This window comes from Zootoca vivipara, chromosome 6 (assembly GCF_963506605.1).
Source record: "Zootoca vivipara chromosome 6, rZooViv1.1, whole genome shotgun sequence".
Classification (NCBI taxonomy): Eukaryota; Metazoa; Chordata; class Lepidosauria; order Squamata; family Lacertidae; genus Zootoca; species Zootoca vivipara.
In genome coordinates, this window is record NC_083281.1 from 91,647,052 (window position 1) to 91,671,031 (window position 23,980).

Consider the following 23,980-nt stretch of genomic DNA (forward strand, 5'->3'; position numbering starts at 1 on the left):
TCCCCTCTTCAGGAAGCTGGGTGTGGTTGCAAAGAGCAGTGGTTTTCAACCAGTGTGCCTTGCCGCCCTGGGGTGCCTTGAATAATGGTCAGGGGTGCTGCGGGCAATACTGGCCACAGTCCCTCTTCCCTTCCCTCCCTCCTCTCATGCCCTCTCTCGTCTCTGCCTCCCAAAAGCTTGCACAGCCCTGGCTTCAAGCTCCCCAGGTGAATGGTGCCTCTGGGGCTGGTCAGGGGATGCTTCTCAGGCCCCTGTGGGGCAGTGGGAGGAGGCACCTCTCTTTGGCGGGGGGGGGGGGACTGACTCAAGAGACCACAGGCAGCAGCAGCGGCTGCCTGGAGGACTCCCAAGGAGAGGGGAGGAGGCTGAGGAATCACTCCACAAGAGGGGGTGTTCAAAAAAGGGTGAGGGGCTGCCAGCTCTGCAGGCAAGGGAGTGACACAACTGGGCTCTTGAGCCCCACAGGGGTGCCGCAGAAAGAATGCAGTTGCAGGGCATATGCGGTGCCAGGGTCAAAGATCCGCCCAAAGTCCCCGCCCCAGGTTGCCCAGTCCCAGGCGCGCAGGAGGGCAGAGCCGGCTGGCCGCCTCAGCATCTCGCTGGCTCGGTCGCCCCTGAACTCACGGTGCAGAGCCGCCCGCAGCAGAAGAGTTTGGTGCGGCGCTCCAACCAATGGGCGGACTGTTTTCCTGACTCAACTCTCAGGCCCCAGACTCAGGCCCCTAGTGCCTATGGGTAAGACGGCCCTGTGCAGTTGGTCAAGGGAGCCATGGACCCAAAAAGGCTGAAATACTTTGGCATAGATCAATGGACACAGTAGAGAAATCTGCCCAATAAGACCCAAGAAGAGAACCAGATATAGTCCTATTACAGGCCTGATTAGTACATAGAACCTCAGAATTGTAGAGCTGCTGAGGGAGTTTGTCCCGCTGTCGAACAGCTCCTATTGTCAGGAAGCTGTAAAGAACGCATGTAAAATAAACAGCAGTTCATCCACTTTTTAGCCAAAAACTTAGCATTTATATCTGCATTCTAAGATGTCAAAGCACACCACATACATAACCTCTGCAATCCTTACAACAGCTCTGAAAAATAGACCGATATTATCACACCTCCCCTCCATTCTACAAAAGGGGTGCTGAGGCAGAGAAAGGGGTTTGTGTATGGGCGCCTAATGAATTCACAGTAGAGGTAAGACTTGAACTGGGGCCCTCTCAGTTCACAGCTTTCAGAGACTACGTTAAAGTTGTCCTTCCCATCAAGAGTACATTTCTATAATTGCTAAATCTCACACAGGTCACTCCAGTTGCAATCGGAGGCATGTCACACACACCAGCCAACCCTGTGCCAAAACAAGGGCACTTTGCTGGGCGGCCCTTGTTTACATCACAAAGTTTAATACGCCAGGATATTCATGGAATTGGGACCTAGAGGGTCATTTAGTCCAACCCCCTGTGATGCAATTCCTTCAGGATCGCCCTTAAAACACAAGATGGTTGGCAACTCCATAAGCTTGCGAAGGTGTGTCTACTTCAGGCACTAGGTCCTGGCTCAGACATGCACTTTTTACCACTGGTTAGTTGCAAATTCTTGCATGGGCAGGACCCTCCTCAGATTTCGCACGATCTCACGCACGACACAAGCCAGTTCACACTTTCAGTTGCCCACCATCAAGAGATGCACATGCCTGTTTGTGGGAGAGAGGTCCGACCCTTAACCAGAGAAATGCAAGGCAGCTTTTGCAATCCTGAGCTGCACTTGCTTGGATCCCAAGAGTTCTTAAAATACCCCCCCCCCCAAAAAAAACCCAGACTCACACTTTTTAAAAAGGTGCCCCACCCTCTAGTTTCCACTAGAGACTGAAACCATGAACAAGAATGGAATGAAATGTACATTTGGACTAAAGAGTGTACAGCAGTCGTTCCCAAAGTGGGCGGTGTACACACACACACACACACACACACCATGGGGAACAGTAGGGTTACTAGTGGGGTGAATGCTAAGAGGCAAGGAGGTGTCTGGAGGTGTAAATGGCTGATAGCAATAACAATTTTATTATTTTTACCTCATTGAAGAGCTAGTATCACTGGATCAAGTTCATCAGTTCTGATGAATTAATTCAACTAAATACTTTTAACTGGATTATGGGTAAATGTGCAATTTTTACTGTTTTGAGTTATCTTCTTTAGCAGGTTGCGCAAACTGCTATTCTGGACAATCCTTTTTACAGGGTGGGGGTCATTGGGGTTGAGTTTATGGAACCAAGGGAGAGGTGGCCGCCCCAAAGTGGGGGAACCACTGGTGTACAGGGCTGGACACAGACCTAGACCTACTTAAGAGCTGACCCAATGAAGTACTGTACCATTGATTTCAATGGGACTCTCCAAGTACAGTTAAACATGGATCCAGCCCACAGGCTACAATCATCGTTGCAAATCTGTTTTGTGCTGTTAAGCCCACAAAGACCCTTCAGAGCTTGTTTTCATGTGCTGGTTCATTTTAGAATCCTTTCAAAAAAAGAATAAAAAATTATTATTTATATAAATTATTGCTGTTATTTTCCTGTGCATGTAATATTTGGCATATAGATAATGATAAAAGAATAGAAAAGGCTGGAGCTTAAAAAAATATCCACAATCAATCTAGTGCAATTTAGAAGTGAAAAGTTGTTAAAGGGTTAGCTAGAAAGAAAGAGGGCGATACGTCTAAAGTGAGTTTACCCAGGAGGAAATTCCACAAAAGTTTGGTGGGGCAGTTAAATATGCTCAGGATTTCAGCCCCAACAAGCAACAACACACTAGAAAAGAATCCTTTTTTGGGGGGGGGGTTTCAGGGGCTAAGTAGGAAAACTTCTGAATTATTATTCCTTTTCTCAAAAAAGTTCCACTGATGCCACCAAGGGCAGGACTACGTATTACACATAAATACATGTTAATACCTGCTGGCCACTTATGTTAGTGCAAAGCAGCTCAAGGAGGGAGATCATGTCGGAATGCATTAGTAAGGGGAGGGGAGGGGAAACAGGATGTTTAACCCTTTCCTGGAGAATCATAGAATCGTAGAGTTGGAAGAGACCACAAGGGCCATCCAGTCCAACCCCCTGCCAAGCAGGAAACACCATCAAAGCATTCTTGACATATGCCTGTCAAGCCTCTGCTTAAAGACCTCCAAAGAAGGAGACTCCACCACACTCCTTGGTAACAAATTCCACTGCTGAACAGCTCTTACTGTGAGGAAGTTCTTCCTAATGTTTAGGTGGAATCTTTTTTCTTGTAGTTTGAATCCATTGCTCCGTGTCCGCTTCTCTGGAGCAGCAGAAAACAACCTTTCTCCCTCCTCTATATGACATCCTTTTATATATTTGAACATGGCTATCATATCACCCCTTAACCTTCTCTTCTCCAGGCTAAACATACCCAGCTCCTTAAGCCGTTCCTCATAAGGCATCGTTTCCAGGCCTTTGACCATTTTCGTTGCCCTCTTCTGGACACGTTCCAGCTTGTCAGTATCCTTCTTGAACTGTGGTGCCCAGAACTGGACACAGTACTCCTGACCCACTTCAACTAATACCTGCCTTCCGAAAGGTTCCAGGAGCATTTCTGCAGGAGTAAGAACGTGCCTGGAACCCAACAGGGGGCAAACCAGCTCAGGGATGAAAACTAGAGGCAGAATGCGGTTGGCAGGGAGAGGGTTTAACCCCCCTCCCCCTTCTTTGCTTCAAACTGCTCCCTCCCATAGCTGATTTTTGCCATACGCCTTATGCAGAGGAATTATTTCCCAGCCATTTTAAACACACATCAAAGGGAGGTGGGAAGCGTCCGATGTTCCTTTACTGCCCAAGGAGAGTGTGCTTCTCCTGCAAAACCTCCTGGGCATTTGGCCTCAAATATCTGTAGAACTGGGAGAGGTTCTTGAAAATGGCACGTCTACAGTTGCAAGGGGTGGAGGGGAAGGAGAACAAATGCATTTAGGATTTAAATAGGAGGCCCAAGATCTGCGTCAAGGCCCTACACGACTTGCTCTTGGGTCTATTTACGATTGGGTGGGAGAGTAAGCCGGGCATTTTAAAATCATTTGCAAGGGCCGCTGTACTTTGCACCATTGCTATATATATAGCAAGGCCAACACAGGGTTAGCAGCCACGCTTAAAAAAATGGTTTATCAAAGGGAATTTGCACTGTTGGCCTGCATAGCTCGGCCACCAGCCCATTCAAACAGCTCAGCCAAAGAGTCTCCAAATAGTGATGCTGCGGAGGAGATGAAGCTGGGTCTACGGTGCCCCCTTGTCTCCAGGGCATCCAAGGGGCAGCCTGAGCCCAGCTGCCCCCACCTTGGCACCGTGCAGGGAAGGTAGTTGTGTGCTGACTTCCTCAGCCACAGGCAAACCCAACCCAGTTTTGGGCGCACCTTACCTGGGCCAAGATGAAAACCTGGCCTCCTCCCCCCATCTCAAAGGCCCTGTGGAACCAGGAAGAAGAGGGACTCCAGGAAGGACATAAATGGGTGGCTGGGTGGATGAGAAAGGGCAGGTAGGACTAAGACTAGGCCCTCCCAATGGGGGGGGGGCAAAGAAAATCTTAATATTTTACTTAGAGCTCAGAAATGACCAAAAAAGAAAAAAGGGAGGAGACTTCCTCCTCTGGCCCTGACTTGCCACCGCAAAGCCAGAATTTGAGTGGAAGGTTAAAGCGGTGTTTTGGTGGCATGCAAAGGGGATGCCTCCAACAGAAAGCTTCAGCCAACAGAAAAGGCTCTGTGAGAACCTCAGAATCGCCCGGCTGGAGAGGCAAGAAGGTCCACTGGGTCCAGGCTGGCCAAGAGGGCAAAGGCTTCGGTGGCTTCCTTGTTTGTCCCCGGCAAGGAGTGCTCAAAAGGTCTCCTGCCGCTAAAGAGAGAGGCTTCGCTGAGATCGCCTCCAGGAAAGCTTGGAGGAAAGGAAAGACAGTTAGTCAAGGTGGGTTCTGTGCTCAAGTTCTGCTCCAGAGAGGAAGAGCCGCCTCTGCTCGTCGCAGCACGTTCTTCTTGCAAACAAATCTTCTCCAAGACGTGGCTCTTCTGGCAGCAAAGTCCACCCGAGGGCAAAGGCTTCACATTGTGGCCGGGCCATCGGAGATCTCTTCTAATCGTTGCTCAATCATGACACGCAGGACAGAATACCTGGAAAATAAGCAGTGTCTTACAGCTTAAAAGGAAAAGGGTGTGCACCCCAGACCTTTGTGGTGAGGAGAGAGCAACTCCACATCAGTCTTCTCCACTGGGGAGTCAGTGCAGTGTAGCGGTTAGAGTGCTGGACTAGGACCTGGGAGACCAGGGTTCGAATCCCCCCTTGGTCACTGCCTCTCAGTGTAACCTACCTCACAGGGATGTTGTGAGGATAACATGAAGAAGGAAGGAGAAGTGCAGCCTTGAGCTCCTTGGAGGAAATGTGGGATATAAATGTAATAATAAAAATAATAAAGAAAACTGGTGTCCTTCAGATGTTTGGGCTACAACAGCGCAGCTGGGTGGAGATGCTGGGGCTGCTAGGAGTTGTAGTCCAACTTGGTTGGAGGGCACCAGGTTGGCCAAGGCTGCTCTGCATCTTAAGCATCATTTCAAGCAATTCCCATGGAAACATCCCCAGACTGGGCCCTTAAAAATACATTCAAAAAGAACTGTGCTTTGAGGGCCAGAATCCCCCGCCGTTGCATCCCAGGGAAGGAAGAGCTTACTTGTGTTTAAGCTTCTTGACTTCACGATCTTCTTCCTCTTTGAGTTTCTGAATGAAGCTTGTCAGGACAGGCATTTCAAACTTGATATATTGAGCAACCTGCCCAGGCGGTGGGGGGGGGAGAGAGAGAGAGAGAGAGAGAGAGAAAAGAAAACAGAAAGGTGATGGAACACGCCACCCCTGCGAGGCTTGCACAGAGAAGAGCTTGAGAAACACACATCTCCTGGCTTGAGGCTGGGACCGGCCCTGCTCAGCTACCCACGACTGTGTACGCACAGACCCCAGCACCCTCTTCTGGCCCAAAGGGGAACAGGAGTGCTTTGTGTGAATCCCAGAAACTTTCTACTTTAATTGCGTGCTTTTCTTAAGGACAAACGGCAGTCAACGGTTCTCCTGTTTAACACCAGGGTGGGAGGAGAGTCAGGATCAGGACTGAGATCTGTGAAGAGGGGAAGGAAACCCTTTCCCTCATTCCTATTAAACGAATCACTTTCTATCCGCTTGCAACACACTTCCACACTTCTTGCCAGGTTGAATCCTGACAAGACAGAAGTACTGTTTTGGGGGGACAGGGGCAGGCTGGTGTGGAGGACTGACAGGTCCTGAAAGGGGTAACTGTGCCCCTGAAGGACCAGGTGTGCAGCCTGGGAGTCATTTTGTACTCACAGCTGTCCATGAAGGCGCAGGTCAATTCTGTGTCCAGGGCAGCTGTCTATCAGCTCCATCTGGTACGCAGGCTGAGACCCTACCTGCCCATGGACTGTCTCACCAGAGTGGTGCATGCTCTAGTTATCTCTTGCTTGGACTACTGCAATGTGCTCTATATGGGGCTATCTTTGAAGGTGACCCAGAAACTACAACTAATCCAGAATGCGGCAGCTAGACTGGTGACTGGGAGCGGCCGCCGAGACCACATAACACCGGTCCTGAAAGACCTACATTGGCTCCCCGTACGTTTCTGGGCAAAATTCAAAGTGTTGGTGCTGACCTTTAAAGCCCTAAATGGCCTCGGTCCAGTATACTTGAAGGAGCGTCTCCACCTCCATCATTCTGCCTGGACACTGAGGTCCAGTGCCGAGGGCCTTCTGGTGGTTCCCTCGCTGCGAGAATTGAGGTTACAGGGAACCAAGCAGAGGGCCTTCCCGGTAGTGGCGCCTGCCCTGTGGAACGCCCTCCCACCAGATGTCAAAGAGAAAAACAACTATTTTACTTTTAAAAGAGACAACTGAAGGCAGCCCTGTTTAGGGAAGTTTTTTAATGTTTTGTTGTATTGTATTGTATTTTAATATTTTGTTGGAAGCCTCCCAGAGTGGCTGGGGAAACCCAGCCAGATGGGCGGGGTATAAATAATTTTTTATTATTATTATTATTATTATTATTATTCCAAATATCCCACTAGGACCACATGACACTTTGGGAGAAACTGAGAGTGGGAGAGATTTTACTGAGACCCCCAATAGAGGAAGGGCAGGGAAGCATTAAATCCCCTCAGCCCAGACCCTGCAGTCCCAACCCCGACTCCCTCCCCTATTCGCAGCTGTTATTCAAAACAGACAAGTTAAATGCAATGATGAGTTTAATGTATGGCCCAAGTTTCGACCCCCATGCCACCTGGTCAACAGAGAAGGGCTGATCTGCTTGCAACGGCTTCAACCCAACCACTGGATGGAAGCAGAGAGGTGTGTCCGCACTCACCCAGGTGCTGCACCCAGAGCCATAGGTAGGGGGTGGTGAGATGGGCCCCCACCAGGGGCACAGGGGTGTGTGTGTGTGTGTGTGTGTGTGTGTGTGTGTGTGTGTGTGCAAAATTGGCTAAAAACACGTCCATAAATATGTCTATAAATAAAAATATTGATTATTGCATCATAAGAAAAGGTTTTTAATAGAGGGTGAATTGAATGGGAGGAGAGGGGGGTTGGAGAGGCAGAAAGAAGAGTTAATTTGTCCATGGTTAGGGGGCACAGCCTACTTCTTGGGAGAAAAGCAATGACAAACCTAGACAGCATCTTAAAAAGCAGAGACGTCACCTTGCCGACAAAGGTCCATATAGTTAAAGCTATGGTTTTCACAGTAGTGATGTATGGAAGTGAGAGCTGGACCATAAAGAAGGCTGATCGCCGAAGAATGGATGCTTTTGAATTATGGTGCTGGAGGAGACTCTTGAGAGTCCCATGGACTGCAAGAAGATCAAACCTATCCATTCTTAAGGAAATCAGCCCTGAGTGCTCACTGGAAGGACAGATCCTGAAGCTGAGGCTCCAATACTTTGGCCACCTCATGAGAAGAGAAGACTCCCTGGAAAAGACCCTGATGTTGGGAAAGATTGAGGGCACTAGGAGAAGGGGACGACAGAGGACGAGATGGTTGGACAGTGTTCTCGAAGCTACAAACATGAGTTTGACCAAACTGCGGGAGGCAGTGGAAGACAGGAGTGCCTGGCGTGTTCTGGTCCATGGGGTCACGAAGAGTCGGACACAACTAAACGACTAAACAACAACAGGGGACACAGCCTGCTCTGGCTGCACTCAAAGCAGAGGCCAGTCCCACCTTCCTTTTGCATCTCGCTCACAGAACAGAACAGACCTCTGCAAGAGCTTCAGGGAAGGAGACAACTCTTTTGGCTCAAAGGGTGTTTGACCACACTGGGGAGCGGGGAGGACTCCCAAGTAGCAGTCCTTCCTCCTCCCATGCAAACACTGCCATCTTTCACTTCCTCCCTTTCCTGTGCCAGAATCTGCTTTGCAAAAGGTAAGTCACAGCAGAGGCTGGGGACTCCGGCTGCAGCTTGGCTCCAGGCCCCAACGTAGCGCCATTTTTTGGTGGCCTTGTGGGGAATTGTAGACTGGCAGCCAGGGCCGTTGCTAGGGTTTTTGGCGCCCTAGGCGAGGTCACCTTCTGCCCCCCCCCCAGTGTGAATGGCAGGAGGGATGAAAAGGGGCACAGAGCCCATGTTGCTGGTCTGTGCAGCGGACGCTGTCTCCGTTCTGCTGCCGGCGCCGCTTCCTTCCTGCTCTCAGCCGCTTCTCGTCACTTCCTCCTGCTCGGCCCAGAAGTGCCCGCAACTTCTGATTGGCTGCTCGCAGCTTCCTTTTTAACTTCTTCTTCTCCCGACGTTGCCGGGCGAGGGGTAGGCCAGCGAGGAGGGGCGTCACGCCAGTCAGCCACTAGCGTGGTGCCTCACTAGCCCGCCCCTCGCCCAGCAACGTCGGGAGAAGAAAAAAATAAGAAAGGAAGCCACAGGCGAGGGTGGCGGTGGCGGGCGGTGGCTCAGGGGGGTTGGGGGGCAGGCTGGCCAGCACCCCCTCCATTTTGGCGCCCTAGGCGATGGCCTAGTTCGCCTAAATGGACGTGCCGGCCCTGCCGGCAGCAACAGATCCAGCTGTCCACATCTCTGGTGACAGGACTGGGTAAGCACAAGAAACTGCTCTGGGATGCTGACACTGGGCTTGCACACAGCAAACCAAGAAAATCAGAGCCTGCTGGATCAGGCCAACAGACACCCCCACCCTCCCCAAGTCCAGCATCCTGTTCTCACAGCAGCCAACCAGTTGGGAAACAGGACCTGAGTGGACCAGCACTCTGCCCACCTGTGATTTCCAGCAACTGGCATATCCGTTACATGGTGTGTGTGGTAGGAGACCATAGCCATCCTGGCTAGGAGTCATTGGTAGCCCTTTCCTCCATGAATTTGTCTACCCCTCTTTTAAAGCCATCTAGGTTGGTGGCCGTCACTGCCTCCTGGGGCATGGAAAAAAATCCCTTCTTTTATCTTTCCTGAACCTTCCAACAATCAGCTTGAGTGGCAGTCTGGGAGTTCTAGCCATAGCTGCCAAGTACCCCGTTTTCCCGGGAAACCCCCGTTTTTACTTACCTTTTCCCGGTGGTCCCCCGTATCACTTCATCTCCCGTTTTTCTCCGTTATTTTCTCCTGTCGGCGGCCATTTTTTTCTGATTTGCCCTTCTATGGGCACCAAAAATGGCCGCCACTGGCTTCAAAAGTTGCATCTACGCATGTCCGGAAGTACATAGATGCGACTTCCGGTGTCGGCCATTTTGGTGCCCATAGATAGGCGGTGTGACACCGGAAGTTGCATCGATGCACTTCCGGTCATGCGTAGAAGCGACTTTTGAAGCCGGTGGCGGCCATTTTTGGTGCCCATAGAAGGGCAAAGCGACACCGGAAGTTACGTCAATGCAACTTCCGGTGTCACACGGCTGCCAGTCCCGGATTCTGCAGTCCGGGACTTGGAAGGTAAGGTTCTAGCATTAGAGGGAGAAAAACCTGTCAACTTCTACCAGGCCACCTCTTCCTCGGCTTTCCCCCAGCCCCAAACGCTGCCCCCTTTCCCCACAGGGAAGCTGCTCTACCACCACCCTTGATCATTCCACCTGCCCTTCTCTGAACTGAAACAGGATCCCACCGCAAAGCAGCAACTCACATCGTAAGTGACTTCCTCCACCTGGTCCTTTTCCATCAAGAACAACTTGGAAATTTGTTCGCAGGGTCCCTGCAGAATCCGAGCGATCAGTGGGTAATCTGTCACCTTTAACTTCTGCTTTTCTGCATGAAACAGGGAGTGTGGATAAGGCACTGAAGAAGACAAGGCAGGGACCCCGAAATCCACCCTGTTGCCCCAGACACAGAGGAGGGGAGAACAGCAGCAGCGGCAAGCTCAACCAAGCAAGAACTTTCTGAGAAGCATCCAAGCAGGGGGTGGGGTGGGGGCTAACGTTTTGCAACCCAAGGGCCACATTGACCCAAGTCCATCCCACTTATGTCAAGAGTGGTTGTGGCCAAAGTGTCAAATGGGTGGGCAAGAACTGCAGCTCTCGAGGCTACCTGTGAAAAGATTTTCCCAGCAGCTACTTCACACTCTTTAAATAATTTTTATCAACCATCTGCAGGAGTGTCATTGGCCGTTCCCCGAGTTGGTGGGGCTCGTTTAACAACAACGAGAAACTGAGCCCTTAGTGTCATTGGCCCAGTCCTGTGGAACGCCCTGCCACTGGAGATTCAGCAGGCACCTTCTGTGCCAACTTTAAATGCCTGCTGGAAAAATGTCTATTCCACCAGGCCTATGCAGGCAAGTAAGAATACATCATTCCACAATGGTTAATTGATGCCTGCTTTTAACATTTAAAATATTTTAATGGTTTTATTGTACGCTTTTAGGTTGTTGTTGTAAACCACTTTGGTATTTTATGATATAAGGTAAAGGTAAAGGGGCCCCTGACCATCAGGTCCAGTCGTGTCCGACTCTGGGGTTGCGGCACACATCTCGCATTATTGGCTGAGGGAGCCAGCGTATAACTTCCAGGTCATGTGGCCAGCATGACAAAACCGCTTCTGGCGAACCAGAGCAGTGCACGGAAACGCCGTTTACCTTCCCGCCGGAGCGGTCCCTATTTATCTACTTGCACTTTGACGTGCTTTCAAACTGCTAGGTTGGCAGGAGCTGGGACCGAGCAACGGGAGCTCACCCCGTCACAGGGATTCAAACCGCGGACCTTCTGATCAGCAAGCCCTAGACTCTGTGGTTTAACCCACAGCGCCACCTGGGTCCCATATTTTTTGATATAGTAGTATACAAATAAACAAAATATTTTTAAAAATCCATTTTAAAACACGTTTTAAATGCACAAATGGGGGGGGGGCTTTGAGGCAGGTGAAGTTAACAGCTAGGGTGGGTTTAACTCATTCCCTGCCCCCCCCATGCACTGTGGCATCACAATTAGCCTGGTGACCCATGGCTTAAATCCATAACTGCTTAACTGCACCATAGCCCTATCAAAACCAGCACACAATACACCATAGACAATATGGAGAGATACAAAATATGGATTATGAAATAACATGAAGTTGAAAATGTTGACAATAAGACCCATGGAGAGGATGATGAGAAGTCTGAAGATTCAGAAAAATCTCTAAATATGGATATGTAATTGGTATTGTTATAACTTTATGCTTGTAAAATCAAATAAAAATTAATATATATTTTTTTAAAAAGAAACCAGCGCACAATAACAGCCTGCTCACCTCCACTGGTGTGAACAATGTACAAGGCGAATTCCTCTGCCGAGTTCTCAATCTGAACACAAATAAAGAAAACACAGAAAAGATAAAACTCTCTCACACACACAAAGAACAAGTTTGTGTATATTTTGTGAGATGTGTTGTATGATATATACATCATCCTGAAGTGGCTTATTCATATATTTTGAATGACATCATAACCGATTATATATTTACTAACAGTTATTAGCCAGCATGTTGTGTTTGCATTTTTGTAGATTGTTACATTTTGCAACACAGGGGTTTGTGTTTGTCCAGTCCAAGAATAGGCAGCTGTGACAGCAGGCAGCTCACCGGGGCCATCAGGAGTGGGAGACACAGATATACAACCTACAGCCGCCTTCACCAACTTGGGGGCTCTCCATGGTATGACTCCCATCAGCCCCAGGCAGCATGACCATTTTGGACTACAACTCCCATCAGTCCCAACCAGCACTGCCGTATGAAGTTGAGTCGGATGGGAGCATAGCTGCCAAGTCTCCCGTATTCCCCGGGAAATCCCCGTTTTCCCAGCTGTTCCTAGCTGAAAAAACGGATTTTTTGGTTCCCCCCCCCGGGTTATTCTGGTGTGGCGGCCATTTTGGAACTGGGCGGAGCATGCTCAGAAGTGACTTTTGATGCTGCTCTGCCCAGTTCCAAAATGGCTGCAGTGTGACTTTTGGCTCGGCAGCCATTTTGGAACTGGGCAAAGCAGCATCAAAAGTCACTTCTGAGCATGCTCCGTCCAGTTCCAAAATGGCGGCAGCGCTACTTCCGGTCTGCTACTTCCGGCCCGATCCCTTATATCTCCAACAGGAACTTGGCAGGTATGGATGGGAGTTGTAGTCCAAAATAGATGGATGTCCCTGAGGCTGGGCAAGGCTGGGGGCAGCAATCTTCCTCCGCAAGCCCCACTGAAATGGACCAGAGTTGGACAGAGGCCCAGGAGGAGAGGACAGCGCTGGGATACTTTCCCAGCTCAGACTTGGGCCGGTCCAAAACGCTGGAGCAAAACGTGCCTTGAACTTGTTAAGCAGAAGCTTGAGAACTTGAGGTGTCGTCATGGTGCTGTTGATGCGGACATTCGTGATGGAGCCGTAGGCAGGCGTGAAAACCGATGTCTGCGGAGAGGAGCAGAAAGGCATCAGAAGGACGGAGGACACGGTGATCTAGACAAGTGGAAACACTGGAGGCCCACAGAAGCACAGAGGAAGTTGTGAGCTAGGTATGTATTTCGGGGGGGGGGGGAGCAAACGCCATGCTAGATTGGAAGGAAGGTCTTATTGAGTTCATTGTTTTGATTAATATGTTGCAGTCGTTTGCTTTATTAAAAGGCTACTGTGCTTGATATTATAGGGCAGAATGCAGAATGCAAAGATTAAAGATTATAGGGCAGAAAGCAGAATGCAAAGATTAAATCGAATCAAAATCGAATCAAGAAAGAGGAGTTGGGGGACATGGGGGAGGGAAAAGAACATTTGCCAGCAAGAGGACTAACTACAGGCACCAAAGAACTTCAAAAATTAACTGGGAAATGGTCATACATTCCGGAGCAAATATTATGGAGCTTTTGAACTCTCACATTGCCAGCGTTCTGTAGCTTTATACATATCATATTTTTCCGTGTATAGCATGCCCCCGTGTATATTTTGGGGGACTCAAAATTAAGAAAATGGGGGGGGGAGATTGCCCAGAGTTGTTGAGATTTTTTTGGCAGGGATTGCCCAGAGTTGATGAGCTTCTTGGGGGCCAAAATTCACTCATCCGCCAGACCGACTGTGGCTATAGTGCACGTCACTGAACCAACCTATTGTCTGCCCGCTCACCGACAGCAGCCACCCCAATCACACGCCCAATTACTGCAGTGGCAGCCTATCGGCAGCAGCCCTTCCAACAGCCACCAATCACTCCTGACAAGCTCCTGCTTGCGCCAGCAACCAATCCCCCATCCCAACAATGCGCTGATCACGTATAAGACGAGCACCAATTCTGGACATTGTTTTAGCAGAAGAAAACCTCGTCTTATATACGGAAAAGTATGGTACATGGGCACCCAACTCTGCTAAGTGAAAGCCAGAATGTGGTGTAGGGCTTAGAGCAGTGATGGGCAACCTTTGGAGCTTGGTGTGTCAAAATTCGCCCAAAAACCGAGCATAACTTGGGTGGTGTGTCACTTCGATAAAAATACCATAATTTCCACGATATTTATAGTTTAAATAACAAAAATGTAGAATTGTAATATATAACTGTATTTAATAAACCAAAAACTAATTATTTAACCAAACCAAACCAAAAAACCCCTTATTTATTTATTTATCACAAAGTGCCCAGAGTTGTTGTTGAGCTTTTTGGGGGGAGCTGCTGACCAAAGTTTTGGAGGTTTTTTTGGGGGGGTGCCCCAAAGGATTAAAAAAAACAATCTCTGGCTACAGCAGCAACAACAACAAAAGGATCCGGGTTTTAACAGTGGAGACAAGCTGTAGGAGGAGCGGGAGAACAAATGGGGGGAAAACAACAACAACAACAGCGCGAATGGGCCGATGGGGCGTGTGCCAGCAGTGAGGGCTCTGCGTGTCACATCTGACACGCGTGTCATAGGTTCACCATCACTGGCTTAGAGCAGGGGTCCCCAAACTAAGGCCCGGGGGCCGTATGCAGCCCAATCACCTTCTAAATCCGGCCCGTGGACGGTCCGGGAATCTGCGTGTTTTTACATGAGTAGAATGTGTCCTTTTATTTAAAATGCATCTCTGGGTTATTTGTGGGGTATAGGAATTCATTCATATTTTTTCCCCAAAATATAGTCTGGCCCCCCACAAGGTCTGAGGGACAGTGGACCGGCCCCCTGCTGAAAAAGTTTTCTGACCCCTGCCTTAGAGCGTCAGACTGGGAGAGATCAGAATTTGAATCCCCACTTGGTATGAAGCCCACTGTGTGACCTTGGGCCAGTCATAGCCTCTCAGCCTGACCTACCTCACAAGGTTGTTGTGGGGATTAAATGGGGGGGGGAGAAGAACCACGTACTCCCCCTTGAACTCCTTGGAGCAAAATGCCACAAATACACGAGAAAGCAAATAATAAATAGATGCTAGCTTCCATATAAAATAAAGCAAAACAAAAGATGCCTGCCTTAACAATTCACTGGTAGGCACCGAGAACTACATTCTCAACCTGGATCCGTCCCTAAATCAAGATGCTCCTTGGGAGACTCACTTTGTGGTTGTAGAAATGCCCGTTGATGGAGAAGCGGTGCCGCCTGATCCTCCGCTGCTCACTCGGGGTGCGGAGAGTCCCCCTGCGGCGCATGCCCACATCGCTCCGTGTCCGCATCAGTTGCGGCGCTTCTTCCTGCTGGGCTTTGAGATCGTTGTCATCTGAAATGGAGGAGAAGGGAACGGTATGTCAAAAGAAGCTGACCTCCTCCAAAGAAATCCCAAACACCTGTATCTTAAAAAGTTTTCAAAAAGAGAGGCCAGGCGACATTCTCTGACACCACACATACAGGCCTACGGGGTCTGACCTGCAGGTAAAGGACCAGGAGGCAGCAATGCTCTTGAATACCAGGCGCTGGAAACTGCAGGAGGAGAGAGGGCTCTTATGGGAAACCGACAAGCAGGATTTGAGTGCAACGGGCTCCTGGTTAGCCACTGTAAGAACAGGGTGATGGATTAAGGCCTGATCCAGCAGGCTCTTCTTATGTTCTTACATGATCTTCTCCTGGGATTCCCTCCTTCCCTCTCTGGCATGATAAGGACTCTGCAGGATCAGACCCAAGCCACATGTGCCCAACCAGGTGTTTCTGGGAAGCCCACCAACAAGATGTTCAGAATCAGGGGACAAATAACTCAGGTCACCTTGCCTTCTTTTTTCCAATTAGAGAAGCACATTAGCAAGGGGCATGCTACCAGCTCACAATTTTTACAGGCTCTTCCTACTGCAGGTTACTCAGTTTGCAACAAGCAGAACTTGCATGACGCACACAAAGTAGCCCGGTGTTCTACTCACGTGTAAAGGCAATGCGAAAGCGTGCAAAGCTCCACCCTCCTTGCTGCCTTTCACAAGATGGAGGGCAGACAACTGAAGCACAAAACCTCCTTTATGTGCCGAGCATCTCTCCACAACAGAGAATTGGGGAATATGAGGGAGTGTTTGCCCTCCAGCTCACAAAGGGTGAAACTGAGCAGGCTCGTCCCTCTCCATGTGTTCCTTTTACACATGAGTAGGACTCCCAAAGAGGATATGGGAAGCTGGTGCTTTCGGTGAAGCCAGACACTGTAGACATGGAATGCTGCTGTAAGTTTTAAATGAAGGTGTCTGCGAGGGGTTAGGGCTATGGAAGTTCAGCAGCAAGCACAGAAAACAAAGGAGGGGTGAATACTGAAAATTGTTTCCTGGAAATGCTCCTAGATCCAGCTGCAATTCTACTGGCGCAGCAAATGTTCCTAGCTGCAGTGCTACAGAAGCCAACAAGTTCCCCTTCATTAGAGGTTTTCAAAGAATCATAGAGTTGGAAGGGAGCCCCAAGGGTCATCAAGCCCAACCCTCTGCAATGCCTGCTGTGAGTTGGAGTGGTGCCACTATCCAGAGATAAAATCCATAGCCAGTGTTTTTACTGTTAGAAGACGTTAACAATGTGCTATTCACAGACTCCTTTCCTAATCAGGGTGTCTTCGGCTACATTTGTAATGCGCTCCAACCTTCTAGGCCAAGGTCATTTGGATGTCAGCTCCCTAACAATTGTGATCTAAAGTGCATTGCAATTTGGCCTCCTGTCCTGCAAACTCTAGACAGCATCTTAAAAAGCAGAGACATCACCTTGCCGACAAAGGTCCGTAGAGTTAAAGCTATGGTTTTCCCAGTAGTGATGTATGGAAGTGAGAGCTGGACCATAAAGAAGGCTGATCGCCGAAGAATGGATGCTTTTGAATTATGGTGCTGGAGGAGACTCTTGAGAGTCCCATGGACTGCAAGAAGATCAAACCTCTCCATTCTGAAGGAAATCAGCCCTGAGTGCTAACTGGAAGGACGGATCCTGAAGCTGAGGCTCCAATACTTTGGCCACCTCATGAGAAGAGAAGACTCCCTGGAAAAGACCCTGATGTTGGGAAAGATTGAGGGCACTAGGAGAAGGGGACAACAGAGGACGAGATGGTTGGACAGTGTTCTCAAAGCTACGAACATGAGTTTGACCAAACTGCCCGCGGGAGGCAGTGCAAGACAGGAGTGCCTGGCGTGCTCTGGTCCATGGGGACACGAAGAGTCAGACACGACTAAATGACTAAACAACAACAAGGTACCACTAGGATCAGCTAGTCTAGCCCCCTGCAGTGCGAGAATCTTTCTGCCCAACGTGAGGCTCGAGCCCACAACCCTGGGAGGCTCATGTTACGGACTGAGCTATCCATTTGTTTGCAAGCTGTGTTGCTTATATCTTGGATGTAAGGATCTTGGTGGTCTCCCACCTCGGTTAGCTTCCTTTGCTCACTGGGTGTAAGCAGTGCTGGAATTCCCAGCTGGCAGATGAAGGATGTGCTTAGGCCATTAGCAAAGCAGGGTCGCCCCAAAATGAGCTTCTGTTCATTTTTTAAGTATCAAATATATTAACAAACACTTAACAAACACTGAAGCAGTCTATTACAGGGAAACTCAGAGCTTTGTTAGACTTCCTTAATATTTCACACACTTGCCTCATTTTTCTCTTCTCTTTATAGCACTTATCCCCACCTAAACCCAGGCATGACCTAGCAATGTAGATTCAAATAATGCAAGCAAAGTAAAGACCCCTTCATCGTCCGTCTAACTCATTGCTTGTTTTCCTTCTCTTCCTGTTTTGTGGGATGAAGGTTTTGTTGGGATAGTAAGCAATGAATTTTAATATTTTTAATTATTGTTGTGTCGATATTTGTGTACAGGCATGGTCCTCACAATAAACGGATTTGACTTTGATAATGCAAGAAAATAAAATCCTGTCCTATGTAGCAATAAATCGATGGGGGTTTATAGTTTAGCTTTTGTTTTGCATGACATATGGGGAAACTATGGCATTGTTCTCGAAGCCACCAACATGAGTTTGACCAAACTGTGGGAGGCAGTGGAGGACAGGAGTGCCTGGCGTGCTCTGGTCCATGGGGTCACGAAAAGTCGGACACGACTAAACGACTAAACAACAACAACAACCTGCGAACTCTGAACATTAAGAACATAAGAAGAGCGCTGGATAGGGCCAGTGGAGCCCCCTCTGCTCCAGTATCCTGTTCTCACAGTGGCCCACCATATGACTTGGGGTGGGGAACCCACAGAGAGGATCTGAGCGCAAGGGAAACTCTCCTGTGATTTCCAGCAACTGGGATCCAGAAGCACTGTTGCCTCCAACTGTAGCGGCAGAGCACAGTTATCATGACAAATAGCCATCGATAGCCCTCTCCTCCCAAAAATTGCCCAACCCTGTTTTATTAAAGCCATCACTGCCTCCTGCAGGCGAGAGTGCCACAGGTTAAGGAAGTTTAAGTTCTGCTGTGTGAAGGGCTTTCTTTTGCAGTGGCTGTGAAGGATAATAAGGGGGTCATTAACCCCTGATCACCCTGTATTCCATGCCCGTATAAAATCATTAAAATTATAGGACTAGAAAGAATGTACTCTTGGAAAGCAGGGTGCCCAAGGGGTACGTTCTTTCATATGTGGTGGACCTGTAAAAGGGTAAAAAGGTATTGGGAAATCATTTATAATGAATTGAAAGAAATGTTTTAAAGCACTTTAAAAAAACCCAAAAAAACAGAGTCCTTTCTGTTGGGGATAATTCAGATGAAAATTCCCAAGTGTCAAAAAAAAGTTATTTATGTATGCCACTTCTGCAGCCCGTGTTTTGTTAGCCCCCGAATGGAAAACGAGCGAGGTCCCAACTAATGAAGAAGGGCAACTCAAACTGATGGAATAAGCGCAGCTTGCGGACCTAACATACAGAATAAGAGAACAAGAAGAGCATACGTTTAAAGAAGATTGGAAAATCTTTATTGAATATATGGGGGGAAACAGTGTATACCTGAAAACGTTGGCAGCATTAAGATAAATTCAACAGTCTAAACAAGTTTTGATGCTGTGGTGACGTGGGTGGCACTGTGGTCTAAACCACTGAGCCTAGGGCTTGCCGATCAGAAGGTCGGCAGTTCGAATCCCCGCGACGGGGTAAGCTCCCGTTGTTCAGTCCCTGCTCCTGCCAACCTAGCAGTTTGAAAGCACGTCAAAGTGCAAGTAGATAAATAGGTACCGCTCCAGCGGGAAGGTAAACAGTGTTTCCGTGCGCTGCTGTGGTTCGCCAGAAGCGGCTTAGTCATGCTGGCCACATGACCTGGAAGCTGTACGCTGGCTCCCTCAGCCAGTAAAGCGAGATGAGCGCTGCAACCCCAGAGTCGTCCGCGACTGGACCTAACGGTCAGGGGTCCCTTTACCCTTTAAGAATTGAATACTGAATGGTTTTGTTTATATAAAATATGCAAGGGATTGATGTTATGCAAAATGAAATATGGAAAGAAGGGAAGTTTTTGATATTTTAAGGTTGTTTAAATGAATATTCTAAATTGTAAAACAAAATTTAATTAAAAATATATATATATAATATGACTAGATGTTGGTGCCACCGGGAATTCTCTTGCCCTGCTGCAATGGTCTAACTGGCTGCATTTGCCCTTTTGCCTGCTAGACTAAAAAGGGTGAGAGCTCTTCTACAAAAGCTTCCTCTGAGCGGCTGCTCCTTGAGATGAGAATGTGCTGTGGACCCTTAAGCGTTCCTCTAAGATTCCTGGCGTGGACCCAGAACATAATGAAATCCCTCTTAATCCATTTTTAATGGGCTCCTTAAACTCACATTTCAATTTCGGGCCACACCATGTCTCAACCCACCCAAGCCTGCTCCTGTTTCCGATCTGCAACAAGCTGGGTGGCATGAAACAACAAAAGAAAAAAAATAGAAACATATCTTAAACATGTGACATAAAAAGAGCCTGCTGGATCCTGTCCTTCCAGTGGGAAACCTGCAAGCAGGATTTGAGCGCAAGAGCTGCACTCTCCTCTCCCATGGCTTCCAGCAACTGGTACAGTGGTACCTCTACTTACGAATTTAATGCGTTCCGAATGCACATTTGTAAGTCGAAAAAATTCGTAAGTCGAATCTCATAGGAATGCACTGGGAGAAAAAATTCGTAAGTAGAAGCAACCCTATATAAAAATTCATAAGTAGAAAAAATCCTATCTAAACCGCATCCAAGATGGCGGACAGAGCTCCATTCGTAAGTAGAGTTATTCGTAAGTAGAGGTACCACTGTATTCAGTTACCTTCTCCTCCACTGAGTTTGCGTAATCCTCTTTTAAAGCCATTTAGGTGGGTGACCTCACCATCTCCTGTGGGAGTGAGTTCCACCGTTTAACAGTCCTCATGCAAGGGCTTCTCAGCAGATATACCGACAGGGTGTGCAGGGTGTGGCCTGCAACCAATAGACTGGCTCCTCCTCTCCTCACTTTAGGACACTGCTCAGATAAGAGAGAAGGGTCAAGAGCACTACTGCCAGTCCTTCAAGGCATCGGAGGGCCAGCTATGGAGGGCAAAGCACAGCCATCTTGTGGCACATTATGAGTCCTGGATTCTCTTTCCCCATCAGCCTCAGGACCCCAGGGCTGACAGCCCCCACCCCATTGCCAGCAAGGAAGTACTAAGAGGCAGAGAATTTCTCTGCAACTCCCAGGCATGCTCATGAGTGCCTCTGATGTGCTCGGCTTAGGGAACTGGGTATGTTTAGCCTGGAGAAGAGAAGGTTAAGGGGTGATATTATAGCCATGTTCAAATATATTAAAGGATGTCATATAGAGGAGGGTGAAAGGTTGTTTTCTGCTGCTCCAGAGAAGCGGACACGGAGCAATGGATTCAAACTACAAGAAAGAAGATTCCACCTAAACATTAGGAAGAACTTCCTGACAGTAAGAGCTGTTCGGCAGTGGAATTTGCTGCCAAGAAGTGTGGTGGAGTCTCCTTCTTTGGAGGTCTTTAAGCAGAGGCTTGACAGCCATATGTCAATAATGCTTTGATGGTGTTTCCTGCTTGGCAGGGGGTTGGACTGGATGGCCCTTGTGGTCTCTTCCAACTCTATGATTCTATGATTCTAACCCCTTGGATGCCACACCTAACTTCCTGCCAAAGCCTTAGCTGTGTTCTCTGGGAGGGGTGAGCAACACTCCTTTCATCTGGGCATCCCTTCTAAGCTGTTGCACAGAGGTTTCAACTTCCTCAAACTTGAGCACCGGAAGGCCACACTTAAAAATAATAATTTTAAAAAAATGGCCTACTGATCTTTGACTGGTAAAACTAAGTTTGGACTGGTGCTGGTTTTCATCTCCCAATTATGGATTGCTAGGCTGCACATCAGTTAATCATGATGGTATTACTCTGAATGGGTTCCTGAAAACTTGGCGGGGTGTGTGTGTGTGGATTTTACAGCAGGGAAAACTGAAAAGCCTGGCAATGCCCTGCTCTTGGTTATGGGGAAGGCAAAAAGAGGCGGGTAGGGGACACAATCGCCCACAAGCATCCTCTCCTGCCTCATGGAGCCCAAGGGGCTCCCTTGTACTCTGGAGTGCCGAAGGCCAGTGGCGAAGCTGCACACTCTGGCACCGGGGGCGGAGAGCAGTCGGGGGCGTGGCTGGCACGCGTCCCAGGGAGCGTGGTGCGCCGCCCGCAGGGCGTAGTGCCCGGGGTGTGTGTGTGCGTGGCCCATGTCCGGGGTGGCTGCTGCGATGGTACCCCCCTCCCTGATGGTGCCGGGGGCAGTGCGCTCCCCCACCCCATTCCTCCACCAATGCTGAAGGCAACTGCTTGTGAAGGGCAGCTGGCCAGATAGAGGGGTACCAACTGGCCCAGGGCTTCCAAACTGACACAGCAACACATATTCAACCACTGACTGTTGCACATGGAAGAAGAGGGAGGCCTCAGCTAGGGTGGTGTTTGTTTTTTGTTTTGCACAAAAGTTTCTGAGCAGCAATTTCCATCAGCTGTTTTACCTTAAACCAGGCACCCCCAAACTTCGGCCCTCCAGATGTTTTAGACTACAATTCCCATCATCCCTGACCACTGGTCCTGTTAGCTAGGGATCATGGGAGTTGTAGGCCAAAACATCTGGAGGGCCGCAGTTTGGGGATGCCTGCCTTAAACCCACTAGTCTTCCAAGCAGTGAGTGGGATTCAAATCCTTACTATAGACATGTCTAACAGTAGCCCTGTGGCTACAGCAACATGGGGCATTGCCCCTCCCACACTCCCTTCCTGAAGACCCAGACTACTGAAGCGTCCTGTGTGACTCAAAAGCTTGCACCAAGTACGGTAAATTGGTTGCTTTGCGCTTCTTGTCCTGGAGGAACCAATGCTGAGACTTTGATCTATCTAAGCAGGGGTTTGCCTGGCTTGCTTTGGTTTCTTAAAGGAAGGGAAAAGAAGAGGAGAGGCGAGAACGGCACAGCTCAGATTGCACAAAGCCTGTAAATGCCAAAAACCCACGTGGTGGTTTTCTGTTTTGTTAAACAGGAAGGCCGATCTCTGATCCGAGAGCGATGGGGAGTGCGGGAGAGAGTGCTTCTCCTGTAAATGTTTGTTTCTCCATGGCAACTCTGCTTAACAATGACTCCTGTTATTCCCTTTCTAAAGAGAGGAGGGCTGCGTTGTCAAGGAAAAGGGGAACAAAACTCATTCTTCCACATCACTCTGTGTGTGTGTGTGTGTGTGTGTTTCACGCTGGACTTGTGAACTCGGAGGCGCCTGGCTGCTGCTCGAGGCCAGCATCCTCCTGCCTTCCAACCAGATGCCTCTGGCAAAGCCCACAAGCAGGACTTGTGTGCAGCCGCTCTCTCTGCTTCTGGCCATGGAGGAAGGCTTCTGGCACAATGGGACACTGTGATGGAAGCCAGAGCGCAAGGAAATGCCATTTACCTTCTTCCCACAACAGCAGTACCTATTTATCTACTTGCACTGGTTTGCTTTTGAACTGCTCGGTTGGCAGGAGCTGGGACAGAGCAACGGGAGCTCACCCCGTCACGGGGAATCAAACTACTGACCTTCCGATCGGCAAGCCCAAGTGAAGAAGAAGAAGAAGAGTTTGGATTTGATATCCCGCTTTATCACTACCTGAAGGAGTCTCAAAGCAGCTAATGTTCTCCTTTCCCTTCCTCCCCCACAACAAACACTCTGTGAGGTGAGTGGGGCTGAGAGACTTCAGAGAAGTGTGACTAGCCCAAGGTCACCCAGCAGCTGCATGTGGAGGAGCGGAGACGCGAACCTGGTTCCCCAGATTACGAGTCTACCGCTCTTAACCACTACACCACACTGGCTCACAAGAGGCTCAGTGGTTTAGACCACAGCGCCACCTGCATCCTTCACATGCCGATCAACCTTGGCCTCCAAAAATCTGTCGTACCCCCCCTTTTAAAGCTACCCAGACCTGAGGTTGTGACTGCACCTGGAAACGGCAAGTACGAAGAAGTCATTCCTTTTAAGAACATAAAGAGTTTGCTGGATCAGGCCAAAGGCATCTCACAGTAGCCAAATACCCCAGTGGGAAGCCCGCAAGCAGGACCTGAGCACAAGAGTCCTTTCTCCCCCTCCTGTGCTTCCCAGCAACTGGAATTTAGAAGCAACGCCTGCCTCCAACCATCGAAGCAGCACAAAGCCATGACGGCTAGTGGGCATCTTTTGTCCGTCCTGAATCTCCCACCTCTGTTCCACGTCATTGACTCCACCTGGTTCCAGTATTAGGAGAGAGATTAACAGAATGGTAGAGGGACTCCAAAGGTTGTCTAGTCCAACCCCCTGAAGAATCTCCAACAGATGCCCATCCCTATATCCACTCAGAGGGAGAAGGGAAGAAAACAAAGGCCCTTAAGTTCGGCCATGCAAAGAAATTGATGCATGGGCAGCGACCATGACATCTAGCCCTCCCACCCATCCTGGGAAAAAGTTTTCCCTTAAACGTGGCGTTTCACTTTCTCACACATAAAGGTGATTGGATACTTTCTCCCACAGAAGTTCAGGGATACTCAGAGACGCACAAGGAACATGAACATTGGTCATCCCAATGTCTGTCCTCAGGCTTTGCCCCCCCCCCAAAAAAAGTGTCCATGAGCGCAGCCCATTAACTACATCCCAAATAACCCAACAGGGACCTTTTAGGCAGCTCCTATTTGCCC

The 23,980-nt window shown here is 49.0% G+C and overlaps 1 protein-coding gene across 1 annotated transcript in view; it reads right to left on the reverse strand.

Annotated features, from left to right (window-relative positions):
• Positions 1–1,022: 1,022 nt before the first annotated feature.
• The window catches only part of RASSF2 (Ras association domain family member 2), a 43,459-nt gene continuing 20,501 nt past the window's right edge, over positions 1,023–23,980 (reverse strand). The window contains exons 6-11 of the mRNA XM_035117375.2: positions 14,976–15,136; positions 12,782–12,883; positions 11,748–11,799; positions 10,150–10,271; positions 5,712–5,809; positions 1,023–5,157 (exon numbers count right to left, since the gene is read on the reverse strand). Coding sequence (XP_034973266.2) covers positions 5,088–5,157; positions 5,712–5,809; positions 10,150–10,271; positions 11,748–11,799; positions 12,782–12,883; positions 14,976–15,136 — 605 coding nt within the window. The 3' untranslated portion in view covers positions 1,023–5,087. The remainder of the gene's footprint in view (positions 5,158–5,711; positions 5,810–10,149; positions 10,272–11,747; positions 11,800–12,781; positions 12,884–14,975; positions 15,137–23,980) is intronic.